Source organism: Chiloscyllium punctatum, chromosome 25 (genome assembly GCF_047496795.1).
Source record: "Chiloscyllium punctatum isolate Juve2018m chromosome 25, sChiPun1.3, whole genome shotgun sequence".
NCBI lineage: Eukaryota > Metazoa > Chordata > Chondrichthyes > Orectolobiformes > Hemiscylliidae > Chiloscyllium > Chiloscyllium punctatum.
The window spans coordinates 73,132,564-73,145,939 of record NC_092763.1 but is presented as its reverse complement, the minus strand read 5'-3'; the positions used below and the strand labels follow the sequence as shown (position 1 = coordinate 73,145,939).

General features: G+C 41.3%; 1 protein-coding gene across 5 annotated transcripts in view; it reads right to left on the bottom strand.

Annotated features, from left to right (window-relative positions):
• npas2 (neuronal PAS domain protein 2) overlaps positions 1–13,376 on the bottom strand; it is a 290,102-nt gene that overhangs the window by 205,421 nt on the left and 71,305 nt on the right. For 2 of the 5 annotated variants that reach the window (XM_072595558.1, XM_072595564.1), the window contains exon 1: positions 10,334–10,401. The exons of the other annotated variants lie outside the window; for them this stretch is intronic. In XM_072595558.1, the coding sequence (XP_072451659.1) occupies positions 10,334–10,377 (44 nt within the window). In that variant the 5' untranslated portion in view covers positions 10,378–10,401. Of the gene's footprint in view, positions 1–10,333; positions 10,402–13,376 lie in introns of those variants that run through there. 5 annotated transcript variants of the gene reach the window in all.

Below are 13,376 nucleotides of genomic sequence, written 5' to 3'. Positions count from 1 at the left end.
TCCTGTACAGCTGCAACATGACCTCCCAACTCCCATACTCAGTACTCTGACCAGTAAAGGAAAGCATACCAAACGCCTTCTTCACTTTCCTATCTATCTGCAAATCCACTTTCAAGGAGCTATGAACCTGCACTCTAAGGTCTCTTTGTTCAGCAACATTCCCTAGGACCTTACCATTAAGTGTATAAGTCCTGCTAAGATTTGCTTTCCCAAAATGCAGCACCTCGCATTTATCTGAATTAAACTCCATCCGCCACTTCTCAGCCCATTGGCCCATCTGGTCACGATCCTGTTGTAATCTGAGGTAACCCTCTTCGCTGTCCACTACACCTTCAATTTTGGTGTCATCTGCAAACTTACTAACTGTACCTCTTATGCTCGCATCCAAAGCATTAATGTAAATGATGAAAGTAGTGGACCCAGCACCGATCCTTGTGGCACTCCACTGGTCACAGGCCTCTAGTCTGAAATACAATCCTCCACCACTACCCTGTGTCTCCTACCTTTGTGCCAGTTCTGTATCCAAATGGCTAGTTCTCCCTGTATTCCATGAGATCTAACCTTGCTAATTAGTCTCCCATGGGGAACCTTGTCGAACGCCTTACTGAAGTCCATATAGATCACATCTACTGCTCTGCCCTCATCAATCCTCTTTGTTACTTCTTCAAAAAAACAATCAAGTTTGTGAGACATGATTTCCCATGCACAAAGTCATGTTGACTGTCCCAAATCAGTCCTTTCCCTTCCAAATACATGTACATCCTGTCCCTCAGGATTCCCTCCAACAACTTGCCCACCACCGATGTCACGTTCACCGGTCTATAATTCTTTGGCTTGTCTTTACTGCCCTTCTTAAACAGTGGCACCACGTTTGCCAACCTCCAGTCTTCCGACACCTCACCTGTGACTATCAATGATACAAATATCTCAGCAAGAGGCCCAGCAATCACTTCTCTTGCTTCCCACAGAGTTCTTGGGTAAACCTGATCAGGTCCTGGGGATTTGTCCACTTTTAACTGTTTCAAGACATCCAGCACTTCCTCCTCTGTAATCTGGACATTTTGCGAGATCTATTTCCATCTATTTCCCTACAGTCTATATGAATAGGAAGGGTTTGGAGGGATATGGGCCAGGTGCTGGCAGGTGGGACTAGATTGGGTTGGGATATCTGGTCGGCATGGACGGGTTGGACTGAAGGGTCTGTTTCCATGCTGTACATCTCTAGGACTCTATTACTCTAATTGAGTCTTTCACTTTGGAAACTCACCCAACATGCTCAATTGGATAGTTGCCATGGAGATATTTATTCCCTGGCTGCCTCATGAAAGATTTCTATCTCAGCAAAAAAAGTCAGTGTGCAAAAGACTCTTCTCAATGACTGCTATCCAGCCCCAAAATATTCATTAACACAGCTTTGCGCACCTAAGATTTTTCATTCTCAAAGGATCAAATGTTGAGCTGCCATAGGAAAGAACAAAAAGCTTGTTTTATATGGAGTTTTTTGCATCATCAAGCATCTTGCAACCATTTTATTCTTAGTGAAGGAAAGGCACTGTTACAATGCAGGATTTGTGGTAACCAGTTTATGCACAGCAAGTTCCCACAAAAAGCTATGAGATAATGACAAGTTAATACTGTTTAGCGATTTTGATTGAGGGATAAAATTGATGAGCCGTCTAGAGATACTTGCCCTTTTTTCTTAGAGTAACATCATGGCATCTTTGTATAACTGTTTGAAAGAACATGCAGGGTATCAGATTAACATTTCAACTGAGAGGCAGCACTCTGACAGCGTAGCACACCCTCAGCATTACAATGGACTCTGTTAGATGAGGTTTGTCAAAGAACAAAGAACAGTACAGCACAAAAACAGGCCCTTCAGCCAAGCAAGCCTATGCCAACACATGACGCCTTTCTAAATGAAAACATTTTGCTTCCACGTGGTCTATATTCCTTTATTTCCTGCCCATTTATGTATTCTGTTAGGATGTCTCTTAAATGTTGCAATTCTACCCACCTCCATCACATCCTCTGGCAATGCATTTCAGCCCTTACCATCCTCTTTATAAAAGTTTTTCCCCCATATCTCCTCTAAAGTTACCCCCGTTTTACCTGAAACCAATGTCCCCTGGTAATTGACATTTCTAATCTGGAGAAAAAAGGACCATCCATTCTATTCATGCCTCTAATGATTTTGTAACCTCTATCAAGTTACCCCTTATCCTTTGACATTTAAGGGAAAGCAAACCAAGTTTGTCCAATCTCTCCTCATAGATAATACCTTCCAAACCGGCTTTAGGAGCACTGCTCCTTCATCAGGTGGTAGTGGAGGCCACAATTGTAAGGCATAGATTTTATAGCAAAAGTTTACAGTGTGATGTAACTGAAATTATACATTGAAAAGTACCTTGATTGTCTGTTGAGTCTTTCATCTGTTTGAATACCAGGATAGTTTCACTTCTTTCATGTGTAAATCACAAAACTTTGTTTTTAAAGTTGCATTCTCAGGTTAGCTGTAACAATTGATGTTAGCTAGACAATATGTTGAAGGTGTTAGCCCCCTGTGTTCTCTGTCTATGCCATGATGTTTAGATTGGTTCTAATTTAGAAAGTGAGATAACAGAGATTTACATGAATTCATGCAGTTTTTGAGCAAAGTACAATGTAACTCTGCAAGTACAAATTCACCCCACACAATATATGTATACGTGTGCATGTGGGTCTTTGTGTGTGTGCATGTGTGTGTCTGGGTTGAGGAGTTATAAGTGTGAGAGAGAGTGTATATGTGTGTGTATGTGAGTGTAGAGTGTCTTAAGTCAGTATATGTCTCACGCACACACATATACACTCTCTCCCGCAGGCACTCACGACCCCCCACCCCAGACAGACACACTCTCCCACACTCACACATGCACCCCCTCACAGACTTATGTACAGTACTTTGCTCAAAAACTGCATGAATTCATGTAAAACTCTGTTATCTCACTTTTTAGATTAGAACCAATCTAAACATCATGGCATAGACAGAGAACACAGGGGGCTAACATCTTCAACATATTGTCCAGCTAACCCTGATTGTTACAGTTAACCTGAGAATGCAACTTTTAAAAAAAGGTTTTGTGATTTACACATGAAAGAAGTGAAACTATCATGGTATTCGAACAGATGAAAGACTCAACAGATAATCGAGGTATTTTTCAATGTATAATTTCAGTTACATCAGACTGTAAACTTTTGCTATAAATTCTGTGCTTTATAATTGTGTCCTCCACAACCACCTGATGAAGGAGCAGCGCTCCGAAAGCTAGTGCTTCCAATTAAACCTGTTGGACTATAACCTGGTGTTGTTTGATTTTTAACTTTGTACATCCCAGTCCAACACCAGCACCTCGACCTTCCAAACCAGGCAACATCTAGGTAAACCATTTCTGTATTCTGTCCCTAAGCCTTGAGAAACATTTTAACATTTGGCATTAATTCTGGGTCCATTGTGATTCTCATCTCAGTTGCTCAGTTTTAATTAATGACTTAACAAGATTAATATGACTTTGTCTAAATAAACTAATCTCACAATGCACTTCTGCAAGATGAACATGAAGTCACTTCTACGTTCATTATTTGTTATTGAATCCTAAAACAGGAGGAAGCCATTGGGACCATCAGATTGTCAATACTTCCATCAGTCACACTCCAGTTCTTTTCCCACTTCTCTACAAGTGAATATCTTCCATCTGGTTATTCAACTAGTAAATCTGTATATTCTTTCAAAGGAATGCTAAGTGTGGTGGAGGCAGAAATCCTCATAATATTTAAGAAGTATTTAGATGTGCACATGCAATGCTAAGGCATACAAGGCTATGGGCCATGTGCAGAAAATTAGGATAAGAATCGTTAGATGGTTGCTTTTGACTAACACAGGGTTTTTTCTTGCTGTAGATCTCAATAGCTTTAGGATGTGCGGTCACTGGCAAAGGCCGAATTTGTTGCCTAGTTATAATTGCCCTTGATTCTGGATTAGTGGTGCTGGAAGAGCACAGCAGTTCAGGCAGCATCCAAGGAGCTTCGAAATCGACGTTTTGGGCAAAAGCCCTTATGAAGGGATGCTGCCTGAACTGCTGTGCTCTTCCAGCATCACTAATCCAGAATCTGGTTTCCAGCATCTGCAGTCATTGTTTTTACCCCATAATTGCCCTTGAACCAACCAATAGCCGTTACGAATGAACCACATTGTTGTAAGTCTGGTGTCATATATAGGCCAGACTGTGTGAGGATGGAAGATTTCCTTCCCTAAAGAGCATCAGTGAATCAGATGGTTCATTTTATGACAGTCATCGCGTGGTTATCGTTACTGGGTCTAAGTGCAGATACATTAATTCAATTTAAAAGCTGCTGTGGTGAGATTGAGGATCTAAAATCTGGAATTAGACTATTGTCAGGAATAACCATCTTTATGTGTGCTTTTATTAAACACAAAATGGCTTCTTAATACAAATAATACAACAAAATGGCTTCAGCTTGCAAATTAACACTGTGTTTAAAATGACTTCAGGCTGCATTCCTGAGTTGTTGAGCAAACTGAATTAAAGATAAAGCAAAACAATAGACCTTCACAGTATGGAATTAACCAGGCTAGATAGGACATTACTAACTATTTTTCTTAACCTTGAAATGCAGGTGGGAAGAGATAAATATGTAGTAAACAACTTTGTTTTCCAGAAAATATCATTGGGTTAACCTACTGTCCATTATGTCATTTATTACATTTTATTAGATTTATTCTGTAATTAAGGCTGTACTCTCCCTTAAGAAACATATAAAAATGGCTTATTGTTCAAATTCAATTGTTCAGTTTCTCCAAGGAACACTGGAGCTGTTACTTCTGTGTTGCTGGACAAACCTGTACCCGGCATCAAGAATAAACTGCAAAATTTGCTGAAACAGATTGCATTCCCGTTGATTATTTGACCAATCGTGGAACCGAGAGACCCCTCTTAGGTGATCGAGATCTTCAAGATTTGAAACTGTTACCCTCGAACAAAATCCTAGGCTCTTGATTTAGTAGCCAGTGAAAATACTACTGTACCACCATCTTCTCTCTTATTTAAGCAGTGCTGTAAATCTGTACATTTCAGAACCATTTGCTAATTAAAAAATGTTTTTTCCTCATGCTGCCTTAGCTAATTTTGTTAAACATTATGTTTCAAGTTCGCTTTTCGCTTTCCTATTTTCTAAGTTATAACTTTCTAAGGACTTTCGGAACTAGATGCAAAACTCAAATGCACTTGGATACATTAATTCTATCAGACAACTTCCTTAACACTTGCTGTGTTTGGTCTTTGAAACCATGGCTTTGCTGTCAGCTTCCTTGGTGAATTGTTAGAGCTTTTGTTATGTAGTACAAGAGTGTATTAGGATCAAGATTTCAAAAGCACTTTTTAATCAGCATTCAAATGCCAAATTCTGGAAACACACTGCTCAACATGTTTAATTCTGACAAATATTTATGTAGAATCTACATTGATGGGGAAGATAATAACAAAAGACTTAACTTGCTTATTATCCACAGCTGAATTTAAAAATGCCCTTGATACTCATATTTATGATTCTACTCCCTACTTGCCTGGTGAGTGCACCTCCACCAACACTCAAGAGGCTGGTATCATCCCGGACAAAGCAACCCACTTGATTGGCACCACATCCATAAACATTCAGTCACTCCACCACCGACACTCAATAATGGCAGTGCATTCCATCTACAAGGATGCACTGCAGGTATTCACCAAACTTCCTGTGACAGCATCTTCCAAACACATGACCATGGGTTTGGAGGGACAAGAACAAGAAGGATAAGAGGAGCAAATGCATGGAAACACCTCCACCTACAGGGTTCCCCTCAACCCCCAAGCCACTCACCATCCTGACTTGAAAATGTAATGACCCTTCACTGTAGCTGAGTCAAAATCCTAGAAATTCTTCCCTAATAACATTGTGGATCAATCTACAGCAGATGGACTGCAGTGGTTCAAGATGGCATCTCACCGGCATCTTCTCAGGTAGGGATAGAACATAGAACAATACAACGCAGAACAGGCCCTTCTGCCCTCAATGTTGCATTGACCTGTGAACTAATCTAAGCCCATCCCCCCACACTATCCCATCATCATCCATATGCTTAAATCTCCCTAATGCGGCTGAGTTAACTACATTGGCAGACAGGGCATTCCATACCCTTACCACTCTCTGAGTAGAGTAAAGGTGGGCAATAAATGCTGGCCCAGCCAGTGATTCCCACATCTCAAGAGTGAACTTACAAAACATCCTCAATGAATAAAACAAATCTCTCTAAGTGATTCAATGAGAATAACATTTCAGCTATTATTCTACTGAAAATTACAAATTTCAATGCAACCCTTCCATATGGCTAATAGTCTTCTGAAAAACATACTTCCTGGCTTCTCTGGGTTTCTCAGAGAGAGATAAGGAGAGAGAGAGGATCAAGTTGTCACAGCCCATCCAGATTACAATGATATAGGCAGGACTCAAAAACAAGTCTTGGTAAGAGAGTATTGAGCAACTTAGGATTTAATTGAAAAGGAGAACTACAAAGGTAATCATCTCTATATTACTGTTGGAATTATGAGCAAATTAACACAGGAATAAATAAGATCTGATAGTCATTGCATGACACAAAGATCAATGTGGACAAATTGGGTTTCAATTCATGTGGTAAAAACAGAAAGTGCAGTAGCTCTGGCAGCATCTGTGGGGAAACAGAGTTAGCATTTCAAGTCCAAAATGACTCTTTGCTCAACATGTTCTTTCTGTTTCTATTTAGATCATCAGTATTCAAAGTACTTTCCTTTTATTCAATTCATGAACACTGGCACAAGTACTGGGAAAATAGGGGAAAACCCTTGAGAAGGTTGTGGTGAGTTGTATCATTAACACTGAAGGAATAGCAATATATTTCCAAGTCAGGATGATGTTTGGCTTGGAGGGGAATATGCAGGTGGTAGTGTCTGCTGACTTTGTATCCACTCTGAGAAAGAGTCGTACCAGTCTCAAAGGATTACCTACCCTCCTCTCTCCACAGATGCTGCAAGATCTGTTGAGTTGCTTTGGAAATTTTTGCTTTATTTCAAATCTCCAACATTTACAGAATTTTAAGTTTATTCAACCAGTGATACACTTGCACTTTTTCAGAACATTGCTTACTCACAATAGTTACCTGTACTCTGGGTGCAGATTGGATGACTACCTTGAGGAGAGCCTTAGTACAGTGCATAAACATGGCCCTGACCTCCTGGTTACCTGTCCATTTAATTCTGTCCTCCACTCCCACCCTGCTTCCTCTGTCATAGAGTCATGCAGCCAGGAAACAGACCCTTCATTCCAACCAGTTCTTGCCGAGCATAATCCCAAACTAATGCCTGCTCCTGGCTGATATCCATCCAAACCTTTCCTAATAAAGAACCTATCCAAATGTGTTTTAAACATTGTACTTGTACCAACATCACTATTTCCTCAGGAAGTCCATTCCATAAGTGAACCACCCTCTGTGGAAAATATTTGCCTGTCATGTCTTTTTAAAATCTCTCTCCTCTCACTTAAAAAATGTGGCCCCTAGCCTTGAAATCCCCCATCTAGGGAAACACCAATTACCATTAACTCTACTTATACCCCTCATTATTTTATAAACTTTTATCAGGTTGACTCTTAACTTCCTATGCTCCAGTGAAAAAAGTCCCAGCCTATCTACCCGGCAACATCCTGGCAAATCTCTTCTGAATCCTCTCCAGCTTAATAACATCCTTCCTATGACTGGGCAATCAGAATTGGACACAGGATTCCAGAAGAAGCCTCACCAATGTCCTGTACAACCCCAACCTTCCCAATTCCTCTACTTGAAGGCCTGAGCAATGAAGGCAAGCTTGCCAAATACCTTTTTAACCACCTTAGCTATATGTGACGCAAACTTCAAAGAATTATGTACCTGCACCCCTAGATCCCTCTGTTCTAGGGCCCTACCATTCCTTGTGTAAGCCTTATCTTTTTTAGAGCGAAATGCAAAACTCACATTGATCTCCATTGAAGTCCATCCATTTTTCAGCCCATTGACCAATTTGACCATGATCTCTCTGTAATTCTTCACTGTCTACTATGCTATCGATTTTGTTGTCATCCACAAACTTACTAATGATGCTTTGTTTTTTTCTCACCCAAATTATTTATATAAATGACAAGCAAAAGATAACCCAGAACCGATTCCTGTGGAACACCAGTCTGAAAAGCTACCCTCCACAATTACACTCGGTCTTCTACCATTAAACAATTACCTCGGTCTCTTGCACTGTTTATAAAGTCCAGTGAAAGCTCACGGAACATTGGCACAGACTTGATAGGCCGAAGGGCCTGTTCCTGTGCTGTATTGTGTGCATTGTATTATTTCAATACAATCCTTTTATTAGGCCCTCCCAGCTTTCCAGAGCAAACATTGAGTTCCATCACCTCAGATTTGTAAACTCTTATTTTGGTTGACAATGTCTCTGTTTTTTCTGCATTTACACTTCCAGCAAACACATCTTCCATTGCTTCACTTCTTAAACATTCTTTTGTGGGATGTGAGCATTGTCGGCAAGGCCAGCACTTATTCCTCCTCCATAATTGCCCTGACAAAGGTGGTGATGAGCTGTCTTCTTGATCTGCTGTTGTCCAGGCAGTGTAGGTACATCCGTAGTGCAGTTAGGGAGGGAATTCTAGGAATTTGACCTTGAAGAAAGAGTGATATTGTTCCAAGTTGGAACAGAGTGTGGCTTGGAATAGAACATGCAGGTGGTGCTACTCCCTTGTGCCTGATGCCCTTGTCCTTCAAGCTGGTACAGGTAGTGTGTTCGGACGGTGTAGCTGAACATGGCTTAATGACTTGTTGCAGGGCAACTTGAACTTGGCCCATTATCATCTTCTTTCACCTTGTACCAGAATCCTTTTTATCATTTGAAGTGGTTTTAAATCCAGGTGACAGGGGATCTTGTCTGCCATCTGAGGAGCTGGCAAGACCCAAATGGAATTAGCAGTGGGCATTCCCTGGCAGCAGGTACATGAACACAAGGAGGTCACGTAGTTGGGTTTGTGGGAGATGCAGGGAGGAGTGTTGGCAGAAAGGGCATTGGGGGTGCCTCTCAGTGGGCAACCCCTTCCTAAGTTGTGTTCAATAAGATACTGAGTATTTTGAACGAGGGTCTTCCCCAAATCAGAACCGAAATGTCCCCAAAGCATTTTCATTGTGGATTTTGCACATTATGAGACTCTTTCCCACTGCCTGGCTAACAGGAGTGGCGGAAGATGAGGCCTTTAATTGGGTAGCTATTGTCACCTCAATTGTTGTTGGGATAGGAAGGCCATTCATGAACAGGTCCTCCCTGGATTTAATCACGGCAGAGATGAGAACGTGATAAGGTATCCAACCTGAAAGATTAAATGCTCCCTCTCACCTCCAATCTCACTCTGAGGGAGGGCATTCGGTTCTAACGCTAATCTCTCCTGCCTTTCACCCTCTCACTTCCTGTTCTTTCCACCCTCTCCTGAATTTTCCCTGTGGAGAATATTCTGTGACCTGCAATGACAAGAATGGACGTCGCTGCAAAACATCCGTGCTGCCATCAAAGGCGGTTAATTACTGTTGGCAGACAAATACTTAACTTAATCCCATGAGTACATAGTGTCCAAATGAATTTACACTTGTACTTCCTTTTAAAATTGAAACGCTGATATGACTACTGACGTATATAGAAGTGGGATGGATCGAATGCATTCTGGATTTGTAACCTGATGCACACATCATTGACACAGCATGTTGTGAAGATTGTCGGTCAAAGGAGTGGTGATATCACATCAAGGGTTTTCACTTCCATTGCTACTGTTCCCTTGCTAAACCAAGAGCACAATTAGAGCCTTAAAAAACCACCAGCGGCATTAATTAGAGCAGTGCAATAAAAAGGCAAAAGACAAAAACAAGCTTAATTCTTCTAAATTAACAGCAGGGTGTCTGCAAATGCTCTGTATTGATGGTTACTCTCCCCCTGTTCCTCTGCAATGGTTAGCACTGTCAGTTCATTTCGCTAAAGGCAATCTCCAGGCATGTTGTACCTCCTACATGAGTTCATAAACCTGCAGACCTCAAACAGTTTGATCTTGCTTTGGAACCTCCTGATGTCCGCTGCTTCATATAGTCTGATGAACAGACCAAAGGCTCCGGTATCTGGAATAATCCAGTCACAGACAATCATAGAAGGCTGTTGTTAAAAAAAAACAGAGAGTTCAAAAGAACACTGACCTGAGGTGCAAAAGTTGTGAGCCACCTACGGAAAAATACATCATGTGAGCATTTCTTTTTATGTGCTGATGTCAACTATTAATCTTTCCAACCACAGAACTTGTTTTAATCAAAGTTCCAAAGCCCTGAAGATAAATAGCGGTGGCTTATATCCATCTGACTTCAGTTTGCTGTCGTGATTCTTTCAGAGCTCTCTGAACAGCAATAGCTCATCTGCCTTACATAGAAGATTAACATTAGCTATGGACTTAGTCGTGATGTCAATGAACAAGCGCTTGTTAGTTAAAATATTTCAACCGAAAAAAAAAATCCAATTAGTATTGGGTACGATTTATCACATCTTAGGCAGATATGACCGCACATAATTCCTCAAACCTATCTTATATTTTCAATTTTTCTTTCATTAGAAGCTTACAATTTCCAAACTAAAATGTTACAAATTTACTGTTACAATTTAACTTTTCTTTCACCTGGATTAGAAATACATTTTTCAAGAAAGTTGACTGCATATATTTACAGTTTAAACCTTTGCTTTTGATTTCTTTGTAGCTTTCTTTCTATAAGTTTTATTTCTAGTCCTTTGTTTAAGAAAGCTTGCTGTCTTATTTTGGAGACTGAGGGATGTACAGTCAGTGTTTTTTTAAGAAGCCTGGCACCTGTACTCAATTAAGACAGTGAAGCAGGTTACCTCAGAGTACAACGGGACCTTGATCAGATGGGCCAATGGGCCAAGGACTGGCAGATGGAGTTTAATTTAGATAAATGTGAGGTGCTGCATTTTGGAAAGGCAAATCAGGGAAGGACTTATACACTTAATGGTAAGATCCTAGGTGTTGCTGAACAAGGAGACCTTGGGGTGCAGGTTCATAATTCCTTGAAAGTAGAGTCGCAGGTAGATAGGATAGTGAAGATGACATTTGGTGTGCTTTCCTTTATTGGTCAGTGCATTGCATATAGGAGTTTTAGATCATGTTGTGGCTGTACAGATCTTTGGTAGACCATGTTTGGAGTACTGCATGCCATTCAGGTCTCCCTCCTATAGGAAGGAGCTTGTGAAATTTGAAAAGGTTCAGAAAAGATTTACAAGAATGTTGCAGGGATTGGAGGTTTTGAGCGATAAGGAGAGGCTGAATAGACTGGGGCTGTTTTCACTGGAGCGTCAGAGGACTGAAGGGTGACCTTATAAAGGGTTATATAATCATGAGGGGCATGGATAGGGTAAGTAGACAAGGTCTGTTCCCTGGGGTAAGGGAGTCCAGAACCAGACAGCATAGGTTAAAGTGGAAAGGGGAAAGATTTAAAAGGGACCTGAAGGACAGCCTCTTCACACAGAGGGTGGTGTATGTATGAAATGAGCCGCCAGAGGAAGTGGTGGAGTCTGGTACAATTGCAACATTTAAAAGGCATCTGGATGTGTATATGAATAGGAAGGGCTTAAAGGTATATGGGCCAAGTGCTGGCAAATGGGACTAGATTTATTTAGGATTTCTGATCAGCGTGGGCGAGTTGGACGGAAGTATCTGTTTCTGTGCTGTACATCTCTATGACTCTAAGTTGATTCACTCCACATCCCATTTGCCACCATTTGGCCCATAACCCTCTAAACCCTTTCTATTCATGTACTCATCCAGATGCCTTTTAAATGTTGTCATTGTATCCATTCTTCACCACCACCTCTGGCAGCTCATTCCATGCACGCACAATCCTCTGCGCGAAGTGGTTGTTCCTCAGGTCCCTTTTAAATCCTTCCCCCCTCACCTCAAACCTAGTTTTGGATTCCACTGCCCTGGGGAAAAGACCTTGGCTATTCACCATCTCCATCCCCTTCATGACTTTATAGACTTCTATTAAGTTCACTCCTCAGCCTTCAACGTTCCAGGGAAAATACCAATTCATCCTCTCCCTATAGCTCAAACCCTCCAACCCTGACAACATCCTTGTAGATCTTTTCTGAACCCTTTTAAGTGTCACAACACCTTCCAATAGCAGGGAGACTGGCATTGAATGCCGTGTTCGAAAAGTGGCCTCACAAACGTCCTATACATCCACAACACGACCTCCCACCTCCTGCACTCAGTGCACTGACTGATAAAGGCAAGCATACCAAACGCCTTCCTTCACTACCCTGTCTACTGTGCACCTGAACTCCAAAGTCTCTTTGTTAAGAAAAAGCACCAAACTGAAGAGGACAATACTGTTTCACACAGAGGGTGGTACGTGCATGGAATGAGCTGCCAGAGAAGTTGATGGAGAATGGTACAATTACAACATTTTAAAAGGCATCTGGATGAGTACATGGATAGGAAAGGTTTAGAGAGTTATGGACCAAATGCTAGCAAATGGGATATGGAGTGAATGAATTTAGAGTCATAGAGATGTATAGCACGGAAACATACTTCAGTCCAACTCACCCATGCCAATCAGACTGCCGAGTTTGAAGGGTAAGGTACAGGGTGTGGAGTGAACATAGGGCAAAAGTTAACGTGGGAGCAAAAACAATGCTTTTCCCACATCAAAGGTTTTCTGTCTTTTTTTCAGAATCAGATCTCAAAGAACTACCTTTCAAACGAAGGATGATGCAGAAACACAAGAGGGCACATGACTCACTGACATCTGTGTGGTGCACCTCTCAGATGGGTGAGTCTTGGAGTCTGTGTTAAAAGCTGATCAGTAGTTTGTTGGAAGTATCAGCATCTAATGAGATCATGGGGCTAGGTATTACATTCCCCACTGGCGTGTTTTCGGCATGGGGGCATGTAGAGTATAGTGCCAGCCCAGCCTGTCATTTCCCCAACAAACCAAAATGAAGGATGAGCAGGCACCAAAAATCAAAAAAAAATTAATTGAGCTTCGTAAAAACTAGCTTGATCCAGCAATACCCTGACCATGTTATAATATGGTGGCTGTTTTGTTTTTAAGCTTTTACAAAGGTGGGAAGAAAGAAAATGTGATATCTTTGGTGGGTGCCTTTTACCAATTGAGGGCATTCCCTCAGAAGACAGTGCCTTCTTTCCTAATTGCATGTACTTTGAAACCCCTCCTC